The sequence below is a fragment of the Salmo salar genome, chromosome 07 (assembly GCF_965601325.2).
Source record: "Salmo salar chromosome 07, fSalSal1, whole genome shotgun sequence".
In the NCBI taxonomy this organism is placed as follows: Eukaryota; Metazoa; Chordata; class Actinopteri; order Salmoniformes; family Salmonidae; genus Salmo; species Salmo salar.
Window position 1 is genome coordinate 77,413,961 of NC_138297.1, and position 26,040 is coordinate 77,440,000.

General features: G+C 48.1%; 1 protein-coding gene across 1 annotated transcript in view; it reads right to left on the reverse strand.

Moving 5' to 3' along the window:
* Positions 1–26,040, reverse strand: part of ano2b (anoctamin 2b) — a 121,994-nt gene that overhangs the window by 23,034 nt on the left and 72,920 nt on the right. Inside the window, exons 21-23 of the mRNA XM_082977246.1 lie at positions 22,518–22,670; positions 22,346–22,398; positions 6,709–6,887 (exon numbers count right to left, since the gene is read on the reverse strand). Of these exons, the coding sequence (XP_082833372.1) occupies positions 6,709–6,887; positions 22,346–22,398; positions 22,518–22,670 (385 nt within the window). The remainder of the gene's footprint in view (positions 1–6,708; positions 6,888–22,345; positions 22,399–22,517; positions 22,671–26,040) is intronic.

Below are 26,040 nucleotides of genomic sequence, written 5' to 3' on the forward strand. Positions count from 1 at the left end.
TAGGAACATGGCTGTAGGAGTATTAGAGTTGGACAGACACTCTTGCGTTAACTGGGCAAACAACACTGATGACTAGAGAGAGATAGAGGAGAGAGAGGGGTAGCAGGAGAGAGAGGTAGCAGGAGAGAGAGGGGTAGCAGGAGAGAGAGAGGTAGCAGGAGAGAGAGAGGTAGCAGAGAGAGAGAGGTAGCAGGAGAGAGAGAGAGGTACAGGAGAGAGAGAGAGGTACAGGAGAGAGAGGGGTAGCAGGAGAGAGAGAGGTAGCAGGAGAGAGAGGTAGCAGGAGAGAGAGGGGTAGAAGGAGAGAGAGAGAGGTACAGGAGAGAGAGAGAGGTACAGGAGAGAGAGAGAGGTACAGGAGAGAGAGAGGGGTAGCAGGAGAGAGAGAGCTCGCAGGAGAGAGAGGGGTAGCAGGAGAGAGAGAGGTAGCAGGAGAGAGAGGTAGCAGGAGAGAGAGGGGTAGCAGGAGAGAGAGAGAGAGGTACAGGAGAGAGAGAGAGGTACAGGAGAGAGAGAGAGGTACAGGAGAGAGAGAGGGTAGCAGGAGAGAGAGAGGGGTAGCAGGAGAGAGAGGGGTAGCAGGAGAGAGAGAGGTAGCAGGAGAGAGAGGGGTAGCAGGAGAGAGAGGGGTAGCAGGAGAGAGAGGTAGCAGAGAGAGAGAGGTAGCAGGAGAGAGAGGGGTAGCAGGAGAGAGAGAGGTAGCAGGAGAGAGAGGGGTAGCAGGAGAGTGAGCTAGCAGGAGAGAGAGGGGTAGCAGGAGAGAGAGAGGTAGCAGAGAGAGAGGGGTAGCAGAAGAGAGAGAGGGGTAGAAGGAGAGAGAGAGGTAGCAGGAGAGAGAGGGGTAGCATGAGAGAGGTAGCAGGAGAGAGGTAGCAGGAGAGAGAGAGTAGGCAGGAGAGAGACAGGTAGCAGGAGAGAGAGGGGTAGCAGCAGAGAGAGAGGAGTAGCAGGAGAGAGAGGTAGCAGGAGAGAGAGTGGTAGCAGGAGAGAGAGTGGTAGCAGGAGAGAGAGGGGTAGCAGGAGAGAGAGGGGTAGCAGGAGAGAGAGAGGTAGCAGGAGAGAGAGGGGTAGCAGAAGAGAGAGAGGTAGCAGGAGAGAGAGGGTAGCAGGAGAGAGAGGGGTAGCAGGAGAGAGAGTGGTAGCAGGAGAGAGAGGGGTAGCAGGAGAGAGAGGGGTAGCAGGAGAGAGAGAGGTAGCAGGAGAGAGAGGGGTAGCAGAAGAGAGAGAGGTAGCAGGAGAGAGAGGTAGCAGGAGAGAGAGGGGTAGCAGGAGAGAGAGAGGTAGCAGGAGAGAGAGAGCTAGCAGGAGAGAGAGAGGTAGAAGGAGAGAGAGAGGTAGCAGGAGAGAGAGAGAGGTAGCAGGAGAGAGAGAGGTAGCAGGAGAGAGAGAGGTACAGGAGAGAGAGGGGTACAGGAGAGAGAGGGGTAGCAGGAGAGAGAGAGGTAGCAGGAGAGAGAGGGGTAGAAGGAGAGAGAGAGAGGTACAGGAGAGAGAGAGAGGTACAGGAGAGAGAGAGGGGTAGCAGGAGAGAGAGAGAGCTCGCAGGAGAGAGAGGGGTAGCAGGAGAGAGAGAGGTAGCAGGAGAGAGAGGGGTAGCAGGAGAGAGAGAGAGGTACAGGAGAGAGAGAGAGGTACAGGAGAGAGAGAGAGGTACAGGAGAGAGAGAGGGGTAGCAGGAGAGAGAGAGGGGTAGCAGGAGAGAGAGGGGTAGCAGGAGAGAGAGAGGTAGCAGGAGAGAGAGGGGTAGCAGGAGAGAGAGGGGTAGCAGGAGAGAGAGGTAGCAGAGAGAGAGAGGTAGCAGGAGAGAGAGGGGTAGCAGGAGAGAGAGAGGTAGCAGGAGAGAGAGGGGTAGCAGGAGAGTGAGCTAGCAGGAGAGAGAGGGGTAGCAGGAGAGAGAGGGGTAGCAGGAGAGAGAGGGGTAGCAGGAGAGAGAGAGGTAGCAGGAGAGAGGGGTAGCAGGAGAGAGAGGGGTAGCAGGAGAGAGAGAGGTAGCAGGAGAGGAGTAGCATGAGAGTGGTAGCAGGAGAGAGAGGGGTAGCAGGAGAGAGAGGGGTAGCAGGAGAGAGAGGGGTAGCAGGAGAGAGAGAGGTAGCAGGAGAGAGAGGGGTAGCAGAAGAGAGAGAGGTAGCAGGAGAGAGAGGTAGCAGGAGAGAGAGGGGTAGCAGGAGAGAGAGAGGTAGCAGGAGAGAGAGAGCTAGCAGGAGAGAGAGAGGTAGAAGGAGAGAGAGAGGTAGCAGGAGAGAGAGAGAGGTAGCAGGAGAGAGAGAGGTACAGGAGAGAGAGAGAGGTACAGGAGAGAGAGGGGTAGCAGGAGAGAGAGGGTAGCAGGAGAGAGAGGGGTACAGGAGAGAGAGGGGTAGCAGGAGAGAGAGAGAGGTACAGGAGAGAGAGGGGTAGCAGGAGAGAGAGGGGTAGCAGGAGAGAGAGAGAGGTACAGGAGAGAGAGGGGTAGCAGGAGAGAGAGAGAGGTAGCAGGAGAGAGAGAGGTAGCAGGAGAGAGAGAGGGGTAGCAGCAGAGAGAGGGGTAGCAGGAGAGAGGTAGCAGGAGAGAGAGAGTAGGCAGGAGAGAGACAGGTAGCAGGAGAGAGAGGGGTAGCAGGAGAGAGAGGGGTAGCAGCAGAGAGAGAGGAGTAGCAGGAGAGAGAGGTAGCAGGAGAGAGAGGGGTAGCAGGAGAGAGAGGGGTAGAAGGAGTAGCGGAGAGAGAGAGGAGGTAGAGAGGAGCGAGGTAGCAGGAGAGAGAGAGGTAGCAGGAGAGAGAGGGGTAGCAGGAGAGAGAGGGGTAGCAGGAGAGAGAGGAGGTAGCAGGAGAGAGAGAGGAGGTAGCAGGAGAGAGAGGGGGTAGCAGGAGAGAGAGAGGTAGCAGGAGAGAGAGGGGTAGCAGGAGAGAGAGAGAGATAGCAGGAGAGAGAGGGGTAGCAGGAGAGAGAGGGGTAGCACGAGAGAGAGTGAGGTAGCAGGAGAGAGAGGGGTAGCAGGAGAGAGAGGGGTAGCAGGAGAGAGAGGGGTAGACAGGCAGAGAGAGGGGTAGCAGGAGAGAGAGAGAGGTAGCAGGAGAGAGAGAGAGGTAGCAGGAGCGAGAGAGAGGTAGCAGGAGAGAGAGAGAGGTAGCAGGAGAGAGTGGGGTAGCAGGAGAGAGAGGTAGCAGACTGATTGATAGCTTGGAAGCACCATGGATCCTCAAGCACCAGACTATAATGTCAGTCCAACCTGTTATGTTCCCCAAAAAGAAAACCAAAAATCTTCTCTCAAACAGAAGGAGGGACTAACGAAGAGCCACTGACAACAACCAAAACAGGAGGACTAACGAAGAGCCACTGACAACAACCAAAACAGGAGGACTAACGAAGAGCCACTGACAACAACCAAAACAGGAGGACTAACGAAGAGCCACTGACAACAACCAAAACAGGAGGACTAACGAAGAGCCACTGACAACAACCAAAACAGGAGGAACTAACGAAGAGCCACTGACAACAACCAAAACAGGAGGACTAACGAAGAGCCACTGACAACAACCAAAACAGGAGGACTAACGAAGAGCCACTGACAACAACCAAAACAGGAGGACTAACGAAGAGCCAGGTGGGGTTTTAGGACGGGTTCTGAAAGACACTCAAGGGGCTGTCCACTAGCAACATCAACTGGGACCAACAAGACACCCACCATGAGACCCACTAAATTTGCCCACTTAGAGGCCAACAGAAGAAAAACCCACACCAAACTTCAAGACAGGAAGCAAACCAAAAAAGTGAAGCAAAATGAAAAACAGAGAAGATCAGATAAAAGGGTTGTTTTTTAGAAATCAAATAGGGAGAGTTAACTAAAGGAGTTAAACCCTCCACATCTATCCAGACAACTAAAGGAGTTAAACCCTCCACATCTATCCACACAACTAAAGGAGTTAAACATCTATCAGGACAACTAAAGGAGTTAAACCCTCCACATCTATCCAGACAACTAAAGGAGTTAAACCCTCCACATCTATCCAGACAACTAAAGGAGTTAAACCCTCCACATCTATCCAGACAACTAAAGGTGTTAACCCCTCCACATCTATCCAGACAACTAAAGGAGTTAACCCTCCACATCTATCCAGACAACTAAAGGAGTTAAACCCTCCACATCTATCCAGACAACTAAAGGAGTTAAACCCTCCACATCTATCCAGACAACTAAAGGAGTTAAACCCTCCACATCTATCCAGACAACTAAAGGAGTTAAACCCTCCACATCTATCCAGACAACTAAAGGAGTTAAACCCTCCACATCTATCCAGACAACTAAAGGAGTTAAACCCTCCACATCTATCCAGACAACTAAAGGAGTTAAACCCTCCACATCTATCCAGACAACTAAAGGAGTTAAACCCTCCACATCTATCCAGACAACTAAAGGAGTTAAACCCTCCACATCTATCCAGACAACTAAAGGAGTTAAACCCTCCACATCTATCAGACAACTAAAGGAGTTAAACCCTCCACATCTATCCAGACAACTAAAGGAGTTAAACCCTCCACATCTATCCAGACAACTAAAGGAGTTAAACCCTCCACATCTATCAGGACAACTAAAGGAGTTAAACCCTCCACATCTATCCAGACAACTAAAGGAGTTAAACCCTCCACATCTATCCAGACAACTAAAGGAGTTAAACCCTCCACATCTATCCAGACAACTAAAGGAGTTAAACCCTCCACATCTATCCAGACAACTAAAGGAGTTAAACCCTCCACATCTATCCAGACAACTAAAGGAGTTAAAGCCTCCACATCTATCCAGACAACTAAAGGAGTTAAACCCTCCACATCTATCCAGACAACTAAAGGAGTTAAACCCTCCACATCTATCCAGACAACTAAAGGAGTTAAACCCTCCACATCTATCCAGACAACTAAAGGAGTTAAACCCTCCACATCTATCCAGACAACTAAAGGAGTTAAACCCTCCACATCTATCCAGACAACTAAAGGAGTTAAACCCTCCACATCTATCAAGACAACTAAAGGAGTTAAACCCTCCACATCTATCCAGACAACTAAAGGAGTTAAACCCTCCACATCTATCAAGACAACTAAAGGAGTTAAACCCTCCACATCTATCCAGACAACTAAAGGAGTTAAACCCTCCACATCTATCAGACAACTAAAGGAGTTAAACCCTCCACATCTATCCAGACAACTAAAGGAGTTAAACCCTCCACATCTATCCAACAACTAAAGGAGTTAAACATCTATCAGACAACTAAAGGAGTTAAACCCTCCACATCTATCCAGACAACTAAAGGAGTTAAACCCTCCACATCTATCAAGACAACTAAAGGAGTTAAACCCTCCACATCTATCCAGACAACTAAAGGAGTTAAACCCTCCACATCTATCCAGACAACTAAAGGAGTTAAACCCTCCACATCTATCCAGACAACTAAAGGAGTTAAACCCTCCACATCTATCCAGACAACTAAAGGAGTTAAACCCTCCACATCTATCCAGACAACTAAAGGAGTTAAACCCTCCACATCTATCCAGACAACTAAAGGAGTTAAACCCTCCACATCTATCCAGACAACTAAAGGAGTTAAACCCTCCACATCTATCCAGACAACTAAAGGAGTTAAACCCTCCACATCTATCAGGACAACTAAAGGAGTTACCCTCCACATCTATCCAGACAACTAAAGGAGTTAAACCCTCCACATCTATCCAGACAACTAAAGGAGTTAAACCCTCCACATCTATCCAGGACAACTAAAGGAGTTAAACCCTCCACATCTATCCAGACAACTAAAGGAGTTAAACCCTCCACATCTATCAAGACAACTAAAGGAGTTAAACCCTCCACATCTATCCAGACAACTAAAGGAGCTAAACCCTCCACATCTATCCAGACAACTAAAGGAGTTAAACCCTCCACATCTATCCAGACAACTAAAGGAGTTAAACCCTCCACATCTATCCAGACAACTAAAGGAGTTAAACCCTCCACATCTATCAGGACAACTAAAGGAGTTAAACCCTCCACATCTATCCAGACAACTAAAGGAGTTAAACCCTCCACATCTATCAAGACACCAATCGGTGCGCCCACTGTACTAACGAGGTGACACCAATCGGGGCGACCCACCGTAAAAACGTGCTAACATGCTAACGTCCAACCTTCGTAAAAAAATAAATGGAAAAAACCCCCCCAAACCTCTACCAATCTCCTGACTACCAGCGGTCCTCTGCACAGAGGCTTCAACGGAAGGAGAGACGACAGCGTGTGTATGAGGCTTCAACGGAAGGAGAGGCGACAGCGTGTGTATGAGGCTTCAACGGAAGGAGAGGCGACAGCGTGTGTATGAGGCTTCAACGGAAGGAGAGGCGACAGCGTGTGTATGAGGCTTCAACGGAAGGAGAGGCGACAGCGTGTGATGAGGCTTGGGGGAGACGACAGGTTGTAGAGGCAACGGAAGGAGAGGCGACAGCGTGTGTATGAGGCTTCAACGGAAGGAGAGGCGACAGCGTGTGTATGAGGCTTCAACGGAAGGAGAGGCGACAGCGTGTGTATGAGGCTTCAACGGAAGGAGAGGCGACAGCGTGTGTATGAGGCGTGGTGCTAACCTGCAGAAGGTGATCTCAGGGAGGGACGAGGAGGTGGGGGCGTTGCCAGGTCGGAGAGAGGGAGGTAGCAGGAGAGGCGACAGCGTGTGTATGAGGCGTGGTGCTAACCTGCAGAAGGTGATCTCAGGGAGGGACGAGGAGGTGGGGGCGTTGCCAGGTCGGAAGTTAGACACGTTGAAGTGAGACAGGGTGTGGTCTATGAAGCCGTGCATGGTGCCCGTCTGACTGTACATGTACTGGTACACCAGCCTGGGAATGAAGTCTGAGGTAAACGAGATCACGAACGCCTGGCGGAGAGAGAGAGGGAGAGAGAGAGGGGAGAGAGAGACAGAGAGAGACACAGAGAGAGAGAGAGAGACAGAGAGACAGAGAGACAGAGAGACAGAGACAGAGAGAGAGAGAGAGAGAGAGAGAGACAGAGAGACAGAGAGAGAGAGAGAGAGAGACAGAGACAGAGAGAGAGACAGAGACAGAGAGAGAGACAGAGAGAGAGACAGAGACAGAGAGAGACAGAGACAGAGAGAGAGAGACAGAGAGAGAGAGAGAGACCGAGAGAGAGAGAGAGAGAGAGACAGAGAGAGAGAGAGAAAGAGAGAGACCGAGAGAGAGACAGAGAGAGAGAGAGAGAGACAGAGAGAGACACAGAGAGAGAGAGAGAGAGGGGAGGGAGAGCGAGAGAGAGAGAGAGGGAGAGGGGGAGAGGGGGAGAGACAGAGACAGAGACAGAGAGAGAGACAGAGAGAGAGAGACAGAGAGAGAGAGAGACAGAGAGAGAGAGAGACAGAGAGAGAGAGAGAGAGAGACAGAGACAGAGAGAGAGAGAGAGAGAGAGAGAGACAGAGACAGAGAGAGACAGAGACAGAGAGAGACAGAGACAGAGACAGAGAGACAGAGAGAGAGAGAGAGAGAGAGACAGAGAGAGAGAGAGACAGAGAGAGAGAGAGAGAGAGACCGAGAGAGACCGAGAGAGAGACAGAGAGAGAGAGAGAGAGACAGAGAGAGACACAGAGAGAGAGAGAGAGAGAGAGAGAGAGAGGGGGGGGGGGAGGGAGAGAGAGAGAGAGAGGGGGAGAGGGGGAGAGACAGAGACAGAGAGAGAGAGAGAGAGAGAGAGAGAGAGAGAGAGCAGAGAGAGAGAGAGAGAGAGAGACGAGAGAGAGAGAGAGAGAGAGAGAGAGAGACAGAGAGAGAGACAGAGAGAGAGACAGAGAGAGAGAGACAGAGAGAGAGAGACAGAGAGAGAGAGACAGAGAGAGAGAGAGAGAGAGAGAGAGAGAGAGAGAGAGAGAGAGAGAGAGAGAGACAGAGAGAGAGAGAGAGAGGAGAGGGAGAGAGAGACAGAGAGAGAGAACATTAAAAAGGGGAGACTGAGATTGACATTTTAGGAGCTTTTTCTACTTACCCAGAATCAGACAAAGTCTTGGATGACATTTTATGTCTCAGCGTGATCGCAAAGTTGTATCTGTCTCAATGGCGCCACAACGACACAGATATAACGTTGGATCTCTATACAGCTCTATGCAACGTTGGGATCTCTATACAGCTCTATGCAACGTTGGGATCTCTATACAGCTCTATGCAACGTTGGGATCTCTATACAGCTCTATGCAATTGGATCTCTATACAGCTCTATGCAACGTTGGATCTCTATACAGCTCTATGCAACGTTGGGATCTCTATACAGCTCTATGCAACGTTGGGATCTCTATACAGCTCTATGCAACGTTGGGATCTCTATACAGCTCTATGCAACGTTGGGATCTCTATACAGCTCTATGCAACGTTGGGATCTCTATACAGCTCTATGCAACGTTGGGATCTCTATACAGCTCTATGCAACGTTGGGATCTCTATACAGCTCTATGCAACGTTGGATCTCTATACAGCTCTATGCAACGTTGGGATCTCTATACAGCTCTATGCAACGTTGGGATCTCTATACAGCTCTATGCAACGTTGGATCTCTATACAGCTCTATGCAAGTTGGGATCTCTATACAGCTCTATGCAACGTTGGGATCTCTATACAGCTCTATGCACGTTGGGATCTCTATACAGCGTTGGGATCTCTATACAGCTCTATGCAACGTTGGGATCTCTATACAGCTCTATGCAACGTTGGGATCTCTATACAGCTCTATGCAACGTTGGGATCTCTATACAGCTCTCATGCTCTATCATCGTTGGGATCTCTATACAGCTCTATGCAATGTTGGGATCTCTATACAGCTCTATGCAACGTTGGGATCTCTATACAGCTCTATGCAACGTTGGGATCTCTATACAGCTCTATGCAACGTTGGGATCTCTATACAGCTCTATGCAATGTTGAGATCTCTATACAGCTCTATGCAACGTTGGGATCTCTATACAGCTCTATGCAACGTTGGGATCTCTATACAGCTCTATGCAACGTTGAGATCTCTATACAGCTCTATGCAACAACGGGACTGTATTTAACTAGGCAAGTCAGTTCAGAACTATTTTTTTATTTTTTTTTACAATGACAGCCTACCCCGGCCAAACCCTAACGACGCCGGGCCAATTGTCCTACGGGACTCCCAATCACAGCCGGTTGTGATACAACCTGGAATCGAACCAGGGTCTGTAGTGACACCTTTAGCACTGAGATGCAGTGCCTTAGACCGCTGCGCCACTCAGGAGCCTCGGGACAAAATGAGGAAGTGGATAGAATCTCTTTTTTTTTTTTTATAATTACCAGTAAAATGTTCGACTTTATAAAATATTGATTACTATGTATAGCTTTGTAAGACTATAAATGACCCAAACCACCCCAGCTTTGGAGTAGTTAGACGGTTCATATCCCTGCTTTTGAGAGGAGACTTCCAGCAATTGTGCTAAGCTAACGAGATGCTAATGATTCAATGATCTCCAAACTGCATGCAGAGAAATGAAAATGGTATCCATGAGTCCATTGGACTCTGGGTAAGTAGAAAAACAACCTCAATTGTCGAGATCTCACAGTATCCATTTTAAGTAGCCTGTTAGCCTGTTGACATGTAGCCTGTATCCTGTGAGCATTTAAGCCTGTTAGCATCGTTAGCATGGTTAGCTTGCTTAGCATGTCGCTTGTTAGCACGTAGCCTGTTAGCCTGAAAGCATGTAGCCTGCTAGCCAGGTTAGTGGCAGCATCATTGCTGGAAGTCTCCTCTCAAAAGCAGGGAAATGGACCTTCTACACCTGCATTGCTTGCTGTTTGGGGTTTTAGGCTGGGTTTCTGTACAGCACTTTGAGATATCAGCTGATGATACCCCCCCCCCCGTGGGAATCGAACCCAGAACCCTGGCGTTGCACACACCATGCTCTACCAACTGAGCCACACGGGAAGGCTATCATCACCATGACAACGTCCACACCACTGTAACATGTTTACAGCGACAGGAACCTCATCTCCATGACAACCTCGGTCATAACGAAAACTAACTCCAGAGAATCCAGATGGTTTCTGTCAGGGGTCATCATGTGTGTGTGTGTATATATATATAGCCTGCTAGCACGTATCCCGCTAGCATTTAAGCCCGTTAGCATGTAGCCTGTCAGCCGTGTTAGTCTCCCTGGGAACCACCTACACACTCGCTCACAGGCCACATGCTAACAGGTTTAAATGCTATCAAGATACATGCTAACAGGTTTAAATGCTATCAAGATACATGCTAACAGGCTATATATATATATATATATATATGTGTGTGTGTGTGTGTGTGGTGTGTGTGGAGGTGGTTCCCAGGGAGAAGCTGGTCCCTGAAGGCAGATAGTGTCTTATGGTCTCTCCCTGACGTGACCATATAAATCTGCCAGGGCTTACAGCCCGTGACATCACACACTGTTGTTTTAAAGGTTTACAGCAGCAAAAACAATCCACATCAAGCCGACATTATTATTCTGACTGAATATCACTCCCGGTCTCCATTACTACACATTATCTCATCACGACAAAACAGAGAGACATATTACAGAGGACGTTATCTCATCACGTCAAACAGAGAGACATTTTACAGAGGACGTTATCTCATCACGTCAAACAGAGAGACATTTTACAGAGGACGTTATCTCATCACGTCAAACAGAGAGACATTTTACAGAGGACATTATCTCATCATGTTAAACAGAGAGACATATTACAGAGGACATTATCTCATCACGTCAAACAGAGAGACAGAGGACATTATCTCATCACGCCAAACAGAGAGACATTTACAGAGGACATTATCTCATCACGTCAAACAGAGAGACAGAGGACATTATCTCATCACGTCAAACAGAAAGACATTTACAGAGGACATTATCTCATCACGTCAAACAGAGAGACATTTTACAGAGGACATTATCTCATCACGTCAAACAGAGAGACAGAGGACATTATCTCATCACGTCAAACAGAGAGACATATTACAGAAGACGTTATCTCGTGTAGCACTAAATATTTGGGGGGGATTATCTGGTTGATCCGTTTACAAGATGATTTGAGGATGATGTCTGGCTGGATCAGGATCGAGGATCTTGGATGAGCAACACCCTAAAAGGCTCTGAAAAGCAGCCGGTTCTCTCTGGCCCCGTGCCGTCACTGGGCTTTAAGATAGAACTTAATACCTAAGAGCCTAGTGAACCTTTTGCGAGGCTGCAGAACGTTCACCAGGCTGCAGAACGTTCACCAGGCTGCAGAACGTTCACCAGGCTGCAGAACGTTCACATGGCTGCAGAACGTTCACATGGCTGCAGAACGTTCACCAGGCTGCAGAACGTTCACCAGGCTGCAGAACGTTCACATGGCTGCAGAACGTTCACCAGGCTGCAGAACGTTCACCAGGCTGCAGAACGTTCACCAGGCTGCAGAACGTTCACATGGCTGCAGAACGTTCACATGGCTGCAGAACGTTCACATGGCTGCAGAACGTTCACATGGCTGCAGAACGTTCACCAGGCTGCAGAACGTTCACATGGCTGCAGAACGTTCACATGGCTGCAGAACGTTCACATGGCTGCAGAACGTTCACCAGGCTGCAGAACGTTCACCAGGCTGCAGAACGTTCACCAGGCTGCAGAACGTTCACCAGGCTGCAGAACGTTCACCAGGCTGCAGAACGTTCAACAGGCTGCAGAACGTTCACCAGGCTGCAGAACGTTCACATGGCTGCAGAACGTTCACCAGGCTGCAGAACGTTCACCAGGCTGCAGAACGTTCACATGGCTGCAGAACGTTCACCAGGCTGCAGAACGTTCACATGGCTGCAGAACGTTCACAGGCTGCAGAACGTTCACAGGCTGCAGAACGTTCACAGGCTGCAGAACGTTCACCAGGCTGCAGAACGTTCACCAGGCTGCAGAACGTTCACATGACTGCAGAACGTTCACCAGGCTGCAGAACGTTCACATGGCTGCAGAACGTTCACCAGGCTGCAGAACGTTCACCAGGCTGCAGAACGTTCACCAGGCTGCAGAACGTTCACCAGGCTGCAGAACGTTCACCAGGCTGCAGAACGTTCACCAGGCTGCAGAACGTTCACATGGCTGCAGAACGTTCACCAGGCTGCAGAACGTTCACATGGCTGCAGAACGTTCACCAGGCTGCAGAACGTTCACATGGCTGCAGAACGTTCACCAGGCTGCAGAACGTTCACATGGCTGCAGAATGTTCACATGGCTGCAGAACGTTCACATGGCTGCAGAACGTTCACCAGGCTGCAGAACGTTCACCAGGCTGCAGAACGTTCACATGGCTGCAGAACGTTCACCAGGCTGCAGAACGTTCACCAGGCTGCAGAACGTTCACCAGGCTGCAGAACGTTCACATGGCTGCAGAACGTTCACATGGCTGCAGAACGTTCACATGGCTGCAGAACGTTCACATGGCTGCAGAACGTTCACATGGCTGCAGAACGTTCACATGGCTGCAGAACGTTCACCAGGCTGCAGAACGTTCACATGGCTGCAGAACGTTCACATGGCTGCAGAACGTTCACCAGGCTGCAGAACGTTCACCAGGCTGCAGAACGTTCACCAGGCTGCAGAATCGTTCACATGGCTGCAGAACGTTCACCAGGCTGCAGAACGTTCACATGGCTGCAGAACGTTCACCATGGCTGCAGAACGTTCACCAGGCTGCAGAACGTTCACCAGGCTGCAGAACGTTCACCAGGCTGCAGAACGTTCACCATGGCTGCAGAACGTTCACATGGCTGCAGAACGTTCACATGGCTGCAGAACGTTCACATGGCTGCAGAACGTTCACATGGCTGCAGAACGTTCACCAGCCTCTTAGCACATCCCATCTGGCTTAAAGACTACTGCCACTCTGTTGGCATAACCTTTGAGAATTGCGACACTTCTTGGAAGCAAAAGATGCTCTACAGAGATGGACTCCACCCGAACCATCTAGGAGCCTGGAGCCTCTCTTCACATGTCAAGGCCGCGTTAAGATATTGACTAAGAGAGACAGTCCAAGCACCGCTCCTGAGTGGCGCAGCGATCTAAGGCACTGCATCTCAGTGCTAAAAGCGTCACTACAGACCCTGGTTCGATCCTGGGCTGTATCACAACCGGACGTGATCGGGAGTCCCATAGGGAGGCGCACAATTGGTCCAGCATCGTCCGGGTTAGGGGAGGCTTTGGCCGGGGTAGGCCGTCATTGTAATATAAGAATTTGTTCTTAAAACTGACTTGCCTAGTTAAATAAAGGTTACATAAAATAAATTATAAAAAACAGCTCAGGTAATACCTCTCATACTTTCTAAGCATTATTGTCGAACTGTTGTCTATTCTGCCAGGGTTGTTGTAATCGTTTACCCATTCGTTCGAACTCAACTCTTAGATCTGCTAATGTTAGCTGAAAAGAGAAGCCCACTGTGGTCTGCTCACCCAGTGCTATTAGTTAAAATGCTACATTGGTTTGGGGGAGAAATGTATCCATAACTGTTATAGGGTTCTACCGTCCTCCCTAGGCTAAGCTTTGGTTTGGGGGGTCCTCCCTAGGCTAAGCTTTGGTGGGTCCTCCCTAGGCTAAGCTTTGGTGGGTCCTCCCTAGGCTAAGCTTTGGTTTGGTGGGTCCTCCCTAGGCTAAGCTTTGGGGGGTCCCCCCTAGGCTAAGCTTTGGTTTGGTGGGTCCTCCCTAGGCTAAGCTTTGGTGGGTCCTCCCTCGGCTAAGCTTTGGGGGGTCCTCCCTAGGCTAAGCTTTGGTTTGGGGGAGAAATGTATCCATAACTGTTACAGGGTTCTACCGTCCTCCCTAGGCTAAGCTTTGGGGGGTCCTCCCTAGGCTAAGCTTTGGTTTGGGGGAGAAATGTATCCATAACTGTTACAGGGTTCTACCGTACTCACTCAGGCTAAGCTTTTGGGAACTCGAGGAGTTAACACGTTTGTCGTCTTATTTTATTACATCAGAAGTTATTATCCTGGGTGACATAAATTAATGATTGGGAAACGCAGGCTTCAGACAATCTAAAAGACGTGTGTAATAATCTAAACCTAACCCAGCAGGTGACTAAGCACTACAGATCCTTTAAAGTCAACTGTGATTGATCTTATTTCAACCAATAAACCAGAGGAATATTCATTAGATATTAGTGACCGTTGCCCAGTTGTTTGTGTTAGAGATGTGATAATACCAAAATCGAAGCCTCGCGTCGTCACAAAGAGGAACTTTAAAATCTTCAGTCAACTGGCTTTTTTTTTTACATGATCTTTATTTTAGTGATCTTGATTGTATCTCTGCCGTCCATGAACCTGATTTAGCTTTCGGCCTTTTTGCAGATGGTCTTCAATACTTTTGTGGATAATTATGCTCCCTTCAAGAAATTAAAGGTTGAACAGTAGATCGAATGCCTGGTACACTCCGGAATTATGAGAAGTTATTCATACAAGAGATGGTGCTTGGGTCAAGGCCAGGAACACAAGCTTAGTCCCGGACTGGCAAGCTTTCAAGCAACTGAGGAATCATTGTGTAAGACAAAATCAGAAAGGCTAAATCTGATTATTATGTAACCGCTCCTGCGGATTGTAATGGAAACCCGGCTAAATTCTGGAAAACTGTCAAATCCCTGAAGGGGTTTGTTCTCCTCTGTGCCACAACAAATTAATTCAGAGGGTCATGAATGAATGCAGGGTAAGGAAACAATGCTCCTTAGCCTTAAGATGCTTTGAGGAAGCCGGGCCCTGGTCAATTTCACCCTCCCAATAATATACCATGATTAGTTTTATTGATTGGTAACAATGTCCCCACTGTAAAGCACCATGCAGCTACTGGCTATATGTGGCTTTACACAACAGGGACTCACAGTTCCTCATTTTATGTTCCCCCCACTGCCAAATAAGCTTTTGGTTGCGCCCGGTGTCCAGAAGCAGCTGGCCCGTTCGTGGTAAGCGCAGCAGGAAGAAACCACAGTTGAAAATATCCATTAGAAATGTAGAAAGATGGGAGATCTAAAGATGCAACAACTATCATGGGTTGCTGATATGACCAGGATAATCAACAACTACCATGGGTTGTTAGGGGAGATCTAAAGATGCAACAACTATCATGGGTTGTTAGGGGAGATCTAAAGATACAACAACTATCATGGGTTGTTAGGGGAGATCTAAAGATGCAACAACTATCATGGGTTGTTAGGGGAGATCTAAAGATGCAACAACGATCATGGGTTGTTAGGGGAGATCTAAAGATGCAACAACGATCATGGGTTGTTAGGGGAGATCTAAAAATGCAACAACTATCATGGGTTGCTGATATGACCAGGATAATGTCTTTGGCTGCTGGACTATGAAAGAAAGTTGATTTGAAAACCAACAGAACAGGACAGCTCATATTAGGAAGTCTTTATATAACAATGGCCTCCAATGTTTCTCTGGTGGGATTTTGGCTATAAGCTAATTTGAAGAACGTAACACATGCCTCATAATACGAAGTAAAACGTCCAGGTTTCAAACAATTAAGGAACAGGGAAAATATAGTGACGCTAACGACAGGCCTAACCGTCTTCTCCTCTGCCTACCTGGCAGAATGATATCAGGATTATTTACATCAATCCAGTGGCTATTGGTTTATCAAACTCCATCTCATGTGCTACAGAAACACAGCTAACCGAACCTAGCCCTGCCCTCGCCCACCTGGACCAGAGGAAGGCATTTGTGAGGAACTACAGAAACACAGCTAACCACTCCCCCCTCTCCACATCACCTCCTCCCTCCCCCCTCTCCACTTCACCTCCTCCCTCCCCCCTCTCCACATCACCTCTTCCCTCCTACACACTCCCCCCTCTCCACTTCACCTCCTCCCTCCCCCTCTCCACATCACCTCCTCCCTCCCCCCTCTCCACTTCACCTCCTCCCTCCCCCCTCTCCACATCACCTCTCCCTCCTACACACTCCCCCCTCTCCACATCACCTCCTCCCTCCCCCTCTCCACTTCACCTCCTCCCTCCCCCCTCTCCACATCACCTCCTCCCTCCCCCTCTCCACATCACCTCTTCCCTCCTACACACTCCCCCCTCTCCACTTCACCTCCTCCCTCCCCCTCTCCACATCACCTCTTCCCTCCTACACACTCCCCCCTCTCCACTTCACCTCCTCCCTCCCCCCTCTCCACTTCACCTCCTCCCTCCCCCCTCTCCACTTCACCTCCTCCCTCCTACACACTCCCCCCTCTCCACTTCACCTCCTCCCTCCCCCCTCTCCACTTCACCTCCTCCCTCCCCCCTCTCCACATCACCTCCTCCCTCCCCCTCTCCACATCACCTCTTCCCTCCTACACACTCCCCCCTCTCCACTTCACCTCCTCCCTCCCCCCTCTCCACATCACCTCCTCCCTCCCCCCTCTCCACTTCACCTCCTCCCTCCCCCCTCTCCACTTCACCTCCTCCCTCCCCCCTCTCCACATCACCTCTTCCCTCCTACACACTCCCCCCTCTCCACTTCACCTCCTCCCTCCCCCCTCTCCACTTCACCTCCTCCCTCCCACACACTCCCCCCTCTCCACTTCACCTCCTCCCTCCCCCCTCTCCACATCACCTCCTCCCTCCTACACACTCCCCCCTCTCCACTTCACCTCCTCCCTCCCCCCTCTCCACATCACCTCCTCCCTCCCCCTCTCCACATCACCTCTTCCCTCCTACACACTCCCCCCTCTCCACTTCACCTCCTCCCTCCCCCCTCTCCACTTCACCTCCTCCCTCCCCCCTCTCCAGTTTACCTTCAAATGTTGATAAACTATTGTTTCTTCACATTTTAAGTGCGGCAATGTGCTCACGGCAGTAGACCTGGAACAGTGCAAACGTTCCAACATGCAATTTGTGGGAAAATACTGTTCTAAAATCCACACCGCACATGTGGAAATATCCATTAGACTGTAGACTGCAGCTGGCCCGTTCGTGGAAATATCCATTAGACTGTAGACTGCAGCTGGCCCGTTCGTGGAAATATCCATTAGACTGTAGACTGCAGCTGGCCCGTTCGTGGAAATATCCATTAGACTGTAGACTGCAGCTGGCCCGTTCGTGGAAATATCCATTAGACTGTAGACTGCAGCTGGCCCGTTCGTGGAAATATCCATTAGACTGTAGACTGCAGCTGGCCCGTTCATGGAAATATCCATTAGACTGTAGACTGCAGCTGGCCCGTTCGTGGTAATATCCATTAGACTGTAGACTGCAGCTGGCCCGTTCATGGTAAGAAACCATGTTACAGATGGAAATATCCATTAGACTGTAGACTGCAGCTGGCCCGTTCGTGGAAATATCCATTAGACTGTAGACTACAGCTGGCCCGTTCGTGGAAATATCCATTAGACTGTAGACTGCAGCTGGCCCGTTCATGGAAATATCCATTAGACTGTAGACTGCAGCTGGCCCGTTCGTGGTAATATCCATTAGACTGTAGACTGCAGCTGGCCCGTTCGTGGAAATATCCATTAGACTGTAGACTGCAGCTGGCCCGTTTGTGGTAATATCCATTAGACTTTAGACTGCAGCTGGCCCGTTCGTGGAAATATCCATTAGACTGTAGACTGCAGCTGGCCCGTTCGTGGTAATATCCATTAGACTGTAGACTGCAGCTGGCCCGTTCGTGGAAATATCCATTAGACTGTAGACTGCAGCTGGCCCGTTCGTGGTAATATCCATTAGACTGTAGACTGCAGCTGGCCCGTTCATGGTAAGAAACCATGTTACAGATGGAAATATCCATTAGACTGTAGACTGCAGCTGGCCCGTTCGTGGTAAGCGCAGCAGGAAGAAACCACGTTACAGATGGAAATATCCATTAGAAATGTAGAAAGATGGGAGATCTAAAGATGCAACACCTATCATGGGTTGCTGATATGACCAGGATAATCAACAACTATCATGGGTTGTCAGGGGAGATCTAAAGATGCAACAACTATCATGGGTTGTTAGGGGAGATCTAAAGATGCAACAACTATCATGGGTTGTTAGGGGAAATCTAAAGATGCAACAACTATCATGGGTTGCTGATATGACCAGGATAATGTCTTTGGCTGCTGGACAACGAAACAAAGTTGATTTGGAAACCAATAGAACATGATATAAATGCTGGTATTTGGATTTATTATGGATCCCTATTAGCTGCTGCCAAAGCAGCAGCTACTCTTCCTGGGGTCCAGCAAAATTAAGGCAGTTTATACCATTTTAAAACATTACAATACATTCACAGATTTCACAACACACTGTGTGCCCTCAGGCTCCTACCGGTTTCAATGGCATCACAGGAAGTGTTTCTAAAAATCATTCCCTCAACATTTCTATGGTCTGATTTGGTTATTTTGAAACAAGGTAGGACATGCCTCATAAAATGACAAACTCCAGGTTTTAAACAATTCAGTTTATGGTTAAATACGGACTGCCTCCGCTCAGATTGTGCCTGAGTATGTCAACAGGATCTAGCCTTTAGAAGTTAATGGTAACGATCCTACTTTATATTTGTCAAACATGACTGGCGTTTAGCCTGTATTTATGTATTTAAATGTTTGTTTACATTTTCTGCCTCATGTCAGCACTAGTGTGGACATATCACATAAGCTACACTTTGAGATCTAGGCTGATTGGGCTCCCGAGTGAGAAGCTGGCGCCAGAAGAAAATGGCAGAAGTTTTACGGGCGCCGAACCAATTGTGTTATTATGTGTTTTTTCTTGTGTTATTTGTAATTTATTTTGTACATAATGTTTCTGCAACCGTCTCTTACAGCTAAAAAAGAGCTTCTGGATATCTGGACAGTGATGACTCACCTTGGATTAGACAAAGATTTTTTTCTTCAACAAGCAGGATGTACTTCAGACACACGACAAGGCCGACATCCCCGTCAGAGAAAGAGACGCAGGTATAGAGGACACAGGGCGGGGTGCCTCGTAAGGATCCGCCGACTGCGAGTGGGAAATCTGCCTTTACCAACAATATTACTTGCCACAAAGTACAATCATTGGACAATAAATTAGACGAGGTACGATCACGAATATCCTCCCAACGGGACATCAAAAACTGTAACATCTTATGTTTCACCGAATCGTGGCTGAATGTCGACATGGATAATATTCAGTTGGCGGGATATATGCTGCACCGGCTAGATAGAACAGAACACTCCGGGTAAGACGAGGGGTGGGGGGAGATCTGTGTACATTTGTAAACAACAGCTTGTGCACGAAATCTAAGGAAGTCTCTAGATTTTGCTCGCCTGAAGTAGAGTATCTCATGATAAGCTGTAGACCACGCCAATTTGCCAAGAGAGTTTTCATCTATATTTTTCGTGGCTGTTTATTTACCACCACAGGTGGAAGCTGGCACTAAGACCGACTGTGTGATCACGCTCTCCGTAGCTGACGTGAGTAAGACCTTTAAACAGGTCAACATTCACAAGGCAGCTGGGCCAGACGGATTACCAGGAAGGGATACCAACCTCTCCCTCAACGTGATCAAGACAAAGAAGATGATTGTGGACTACAGGAAAAGGAGGACCGAGCACGCCCCCATTCTCATCGACGGGGCTGTAGTGGAGCAGGTTGAGAGCTTCAAATTCCTTGGTGTCCACATCACCAACAAACTAACATGGTCCAAGCACACCAAGACAGTTGTGAAGAGGGCACGACAAAACCTAGGAGACTGAAAATATTTGTATGGGTCCTCAGATCCTCAAAGGGTTCTACACAGCTGCAACATCGAGAGCATCCTGATGGGTTGCATCACTGCCTGGTATAGCAACAGCCCGGCCTTTGACCACAGGGTACAACAGAGGGTAGTGCGTACGGCCCAGTACATCACTGGAGCCAAGCTTCCTGCCATCCAGGACCTCTATACCAGGCGGTGTCAGAGGAAGGCCCTAAAAATTTTCAAAGACTCCAGCCACCTCAGTCATAAACTGTTCTCTCTGCTACTGCATGGTAAGCGGTACCGGAGCGCCAAGTCTAGGTCCAAGAGGCTTCTGAACAGCTTGTACCCCCAAGACATAAGACTCCTGAACATCTAATCAAATGGCTACCCGGACTATGCATTGTGTCCCGCCACCCCAACCCCCGACTCCAAAATAAAAGAGGCGGCGTAATAGAGGTCGTTGTTTGGGATACTTGACGAGACTACGTCGGCAGTGAATAAACTCTCCGTTCTATTGGCGAACGTGCAATCACAGGAGAATAAACTGGATGAGCTCCGTTCTAGACTATCCTATCAACGTGATATGAAGAACATCCAATGTTTCTCCGAGACGTGGCTGAACAAGTCAAACACGGTCAATACAAATCTAACTGTTTCTTTCTATACAAATCGGCAGGTCAGAACGGCAGCGTCGCGTAAACGCAAGGCGGTGGTGTGTGTCTCTTCGTCAGAAGGAAACACATTGTCTAGAAGGAAACTGCGAGTAGGGCATTTAGTTGGACGATATATACCATGTGTATCCAGTACATATGACTAATAAAACTTGAAACTCTATGGGCTGGTTGGAGAGCAAACATATCTGCACACAATAATACCGGAGACAATCTCAGCATGTACCGTATCTAGCCAGCTGGAAAAATCGCCTAAACAAACTGCCCTACCAATTTAGGAGTCTACAATCTCAGCACATCCGACCTGCAGATGAATGTGCCTGGCAGAGTGGAGTTTGACATCCCACCATGCAATGCAACCTGGACTGAAGAGGCAGACAAATAGGAGACATTGTGGTGGTCTCTCCTCTTAGAACGACACATTTCTGCAGGCAGGAACATCACAAACATATCCTCACCCCGGGCCCAGTTGGAGAGAAGAGTTACGACATCAGTCAGTATTGAAATCTGACATGTATGATAGACGTTTTCACCATCTAAAGGTCAAATTCCTATTAACTTCCAGTGTAGTGACTATCACAGGGCTACCTTCCTATTAACTTCCAGTGTAGTGACTGACTATCACAGGGCTACTTCATATTAACTTCCAGTGTAGTGACTGACTATCACAGGGCTACTTCATATTAACTTCCAGTGTAGTGACTGACTATCACAGGGCTACTTCCTGTTAACTTCCAGTGTAGTGACTGACTATCACAGGGCTACTTCCTATTAACTTCCAGTGTAGTGACTGACTATCACAGGGCTACTTCATATTAACTTCCAGTGTAGTTCCAGTGTAGTGACTGACTATCACAGGGCTACTTCATATTAACTTCCAGTGTAGTGACTGACTATCACAGGGCTACTTCCTATTAACTTCCAGTGTAGTGACTGACTATCACAGGGCTACTTCATATTAACTTCCAGTGTAGTGACGATCACAGGGCTACTTCCTGTTAACTTCCAGTGTAGTGACTGACTATCACAGGGCTACTTCATATTAACTTCCAGTGTAGTGACTATCACAGGGCTAATTCATATTAACTTCCAGTGTAGTGACTGACTATCACAGGGCTACTTCATATTAACTTCCAGTGTAGTGACTATCACAGGGCTACTTCATATTAACTTCCAGTGTAGTGACTGACTATCACAGGGCTACTTCCTGTTAACTTCCAGTGTAGTGACTGACTATCACAGGGCTACTTCCTATTAACTTCCAGTGTAGTGACTATCACAGGGCTACTTCCTATTAACTTCCAGTGTAGTGACTGACTATCACAGGGCTACTTCATATTAACTTCCAGTGTAGTGACTGACTATCACAGGGCTACTTCCTATTAACTTCCAGTGTAGTGACTGACTATCACAGGGCTACTTCCTGTTAACTTCCAGTGTAGTGACTATCACAGGGCTACTTCATATTAACTTCCAGTGTAGTGACTATCACAGGGCTACTTCCTATTAACTTCCAGTGTAGTGACTGACTATCACAGGGCTACTTCCTATTAACTTCCAGTGTAGTGACTGACTATCACAGGGCTACTTCATATTAACTTCCAGTGTAGTGACTGACTATCACAGGGCTACTTCATATTAACTTCCAGTGTAGTGACTGACTATCACAGGGCTACTTCATATTAACTTCCAGTGTAGTGACTGACTATCACAGGGCTACTTCATATTAACTTCCAGTGTAGTGACTGACTATCACAGGGCTACTTCCTACCGGACGGATTTCTGCCTGCTTGAACGGCATTAGCTCAGATACACATGAAAACATTAAATGACCCTCGGGAAACGATAGAACATCACTAAGCAGATATAACATTAAAAATGGGTGAATATTTCCTTTATTGCACCAGTGTGCAAAAATACACAGCGTGTTCTCAGAATGCGTGTGTGCGCGCCAATGTTAACACTTACATTGATAATGACAGAGAACTTTCCCATTCCACTCAGGATGTTGTACCAGATTCCTACGAGAGAGAGAGAGAGAGAGAGAGAGAGAGAGAGAACAGAACTGTGAGAGAAGAGTGGAGGGGTGTGGATCTGTGTGTGTGGACACGTGTGCGTCTTGGCGAAGAGGGCGTGTTACCGATGTCTTTGGCTTGGACAGCGTCCGGTCGTCGCAGCTCGGTGACGAACTTCTTGGCATCGAGGCGGATCTCGATGACGTTGTTGAGGAGAGCGAAGAGAGGAGCCAGAGGGAACGACGCCACAAACAGAGACACAAAACCAAACTGGATAACTGGGGAGAGAACACACAAAGTGTTCGTTGAGAGGAACAACATGAGGAAGTGTCTGGAACAAGTCATTATCTTATCTGGTAGTCCTCTGCAACACACCAACAAACAGCTGGAGGGCAGGGTGTTCCAGACATACACCAGCTGATGATAAACACACCAAAAACAACCCTGAGTTCAGGACCTAGCAGGGGACCCACCCTGAGTTCAGGACCTAGCAGGGGACCCACCCTGAGTTCAGGACCTAGCAGGGGACCCACCCTGAGTTCAGGACCTAGCAGGGGACCCACCCTGAGTTCAGGACCTAGCAGGGACCACCCTGAGTTCAGGACCTAGCAGGGGACCACCCTGAGTTCAGGACCTAGCAGGGACCACCCTGAGTTCAGGACCTAGCAGGGGACCACCCTGAGTTCAGGACCTAGCAGGGGACCCACCCTGAGTTCAGGACCTAGCAGGGGACCCACCCTGAGTTCAGGACCTAGCAGGGGACCCACCCTGAGTTCAGGACCTAGCAGGGGACCCACCCTGAGTTCAGGACCTAGCAGGGGACCCACCCTGAGTTCAGGACCTAGCAGGGGACCCACCCTGAGTTCAGGACCTAGCAGGGGACCCACCCTGAGTTCAGGACCTAGCAGGGGACCCACCCTGAGTTCAGGACCTAGCAGGGGACCCACCCTGAGTTCAGGACCTAGCAGGGGACCCACCCTGAGTTCAGGACCTAGCAGGGGACCCACCCTGAGTTCAGGACCTAGCAGGGGACCAACCCTGAGTTCAGGACCTAGCAGGGGACCCACCCTGAGTTCAGGACTTAGCAGGGGACCAACCCTGAGCTCAGGACCTAGCAGGGGACCAACCCTGAGTTCAGGACCTAGCAGGGGACCCACCCTGAGTTCAGGACCTAGCAGGGGACCCACCCTGAGTTCAGGACCTAGCAGGGGACCCACCCTGAGTTCAGGACCTAGCAGGGGACCCACCCTGAGTTCAGGACCTAGCAGGGGACATACCCAGAGATCAGGACCTAGCAGGGGACCCACCCTGAGTTCAGGACCTAGCAGGGGACCCACCCTGAGACTAGAATAGAGTAGAGTAGTAATTTATTGGTCACAAGTTGGGAAATTGTTTTATCGCTCAACATCAATAAATTCAAAGGACACAGAAACCCATAGGAAACAGAGTTACAGTGCATTTGGAAAGTATTCAGACCCCTTGACTTTTTTCCACAATTTGTGAGGTTACAGACTTTCTCAAAAATCCTCATCAACCAATCCTCATCAACCAACACACAATACCCCATAATGACATCACAATACCCCATAATGACATCACAATACCCCATAATGACATCACAATACCCCATAATGACATCACAATACCCCATAATGACATCACAGTACCCCATAATGACATCACAATACCCCATAATGACATCACAATACCCCATAATGACATCACAATACCCCATAATGACATCACAATACCCCATAATGACAAAGCAAAAACAGGTTTTTAGAAATATTTGCACATGCAAAACAATTTCAACAGAAATATCTTATTTACATACAGTTGAAGTCAGAAGTTTACATACACTTAGGTTGGAGTTTTTTCAACCACTCCACAAATTTCTTGTTATTAACAAACTATAGTTTTGGCAAGTCGGTTAGGACATCTACTTTGCGCATGACACAAGTAATTTTTCCAACAATTGTTTACAGACAGATTATTTCACTTATAATTCACTGTATCACAATTCCAGTGGGTCAGAAGTTTACATACACTAAGTTAACTGGTGCCTTTAAACAGCTTGGAAAATTCCAGAAAATGATGTCATGGCTTTAGAAGCTTCTGATAGGCTAATTGATATCATTTGAGTCAATTGGTGGTGTACCTGTGGATGTATTTCAAGGCCTACCTTCAAACTCAGTGCCTCTTTGCTTGACGTCATGGGAAAATCAAAAGAACTCAGCCAAGACCTCAGAAAAGAATGGTAGACCTTCACAAGTCTGGTTCATCCTTGGGAGCAATTTCCAAACGCCTGAAGGTACCACGTTCATCTGTACGAACAATAGTACGCAAGTATTAACACCATGGGACCACGCAGCCGCCATACCGCTCAGGAAGGAGACGCATTCTTTGGTGCGAAAAGTGCAAATCAATCCCAGAACAATACCAAAGGACCTTGTGAAGATGCTGGAAGAATCAGGTACAAAAGTATCTATATCCACAGTAAAACGAGTCCTATATCGACATAACCTGAAAGGCCGCTCAGCAAGGAAGAAGCCACTGCTCCAAAACCGCCATAAAAAAGCCAGACTACGGTTTGCAACTGCACATGGGGACAAAGATCGTAATTTTTTGAGAAATGTCCTCTGGTCTGATGAAACAAAAACGGAACTGCTTGCCCATGATGACCATCGTTATGTTTGTAGAAAAAAGGGGGAGGCTTGCAAGCCGAAGAACACCATCCCAACCGTGAAGCACGGGGGTGGCAGCATCATGTTGTGGGGGTGCTTTGTTGCAAGAGGGACTGGTGCACTTCACAAAATAGATGGTGTCATGAGGAAGTAAAATTATGTGGATATATTGCAGCAACATCTTAAGACATCAGTCAGGAAATTAAAGCTTGGTTGCAAATGGGTCTTCCCAATGGACAATGACCCCAAGCATACTTCCAAAGTTGTGTCAAAATGGCTTAAGGACAGTTAAGTCAAGGTATTGGAGTGGCCATCACAAAGCCCTGACCTCAATCTTATAGAAAATTTGTGGGCAGAACTGAAAAAGTGTGTGTCAGAAAGGAGGCCTACAAACCTGACTCAGTTACACCAGCTCTGTCAGGAGGAATGGGCCAAAATTCACCCAACTTATTGTGGGAAGCTTGTGGAAGGCTACCCAAAACGTTTGACCCAAGTTAAACAATTTAAAGGCAATGCTACCAAATACTAATTGAGTGAATGTAAACTTCTGACCCACTGGGAATGTGATGAAAGAAATAAAAGCTGAAATAAATCATTCTCTCTACTATTATTCTGACATTTCACATTCTTAAAATAAAGTGGGGATCCTAACTGACCTAAGACAGGGAATTTTTACTAGGATTAAATGTCAGGAAATGTGAAAAACGGAGTTTAAATGTATTTTGCTAAGTTGTATGTAAACTTCCGACTTCAACTGTATACTGAGATCATATGACAGATCATGTGATACTTAAATAAAGTCCACCTGTGTGCAATCTAACTAATTATGTGACTTCTGAAGGTAATTGGTTGCACCAGATCTTATTTAGGGGCTTCATAGCATACATATGCACTCACCACTTTTCAATTTTTTGGAATTTTTTTAAACAAGTAATTTTTTTCATTTCACTTCACCAATTTGGAC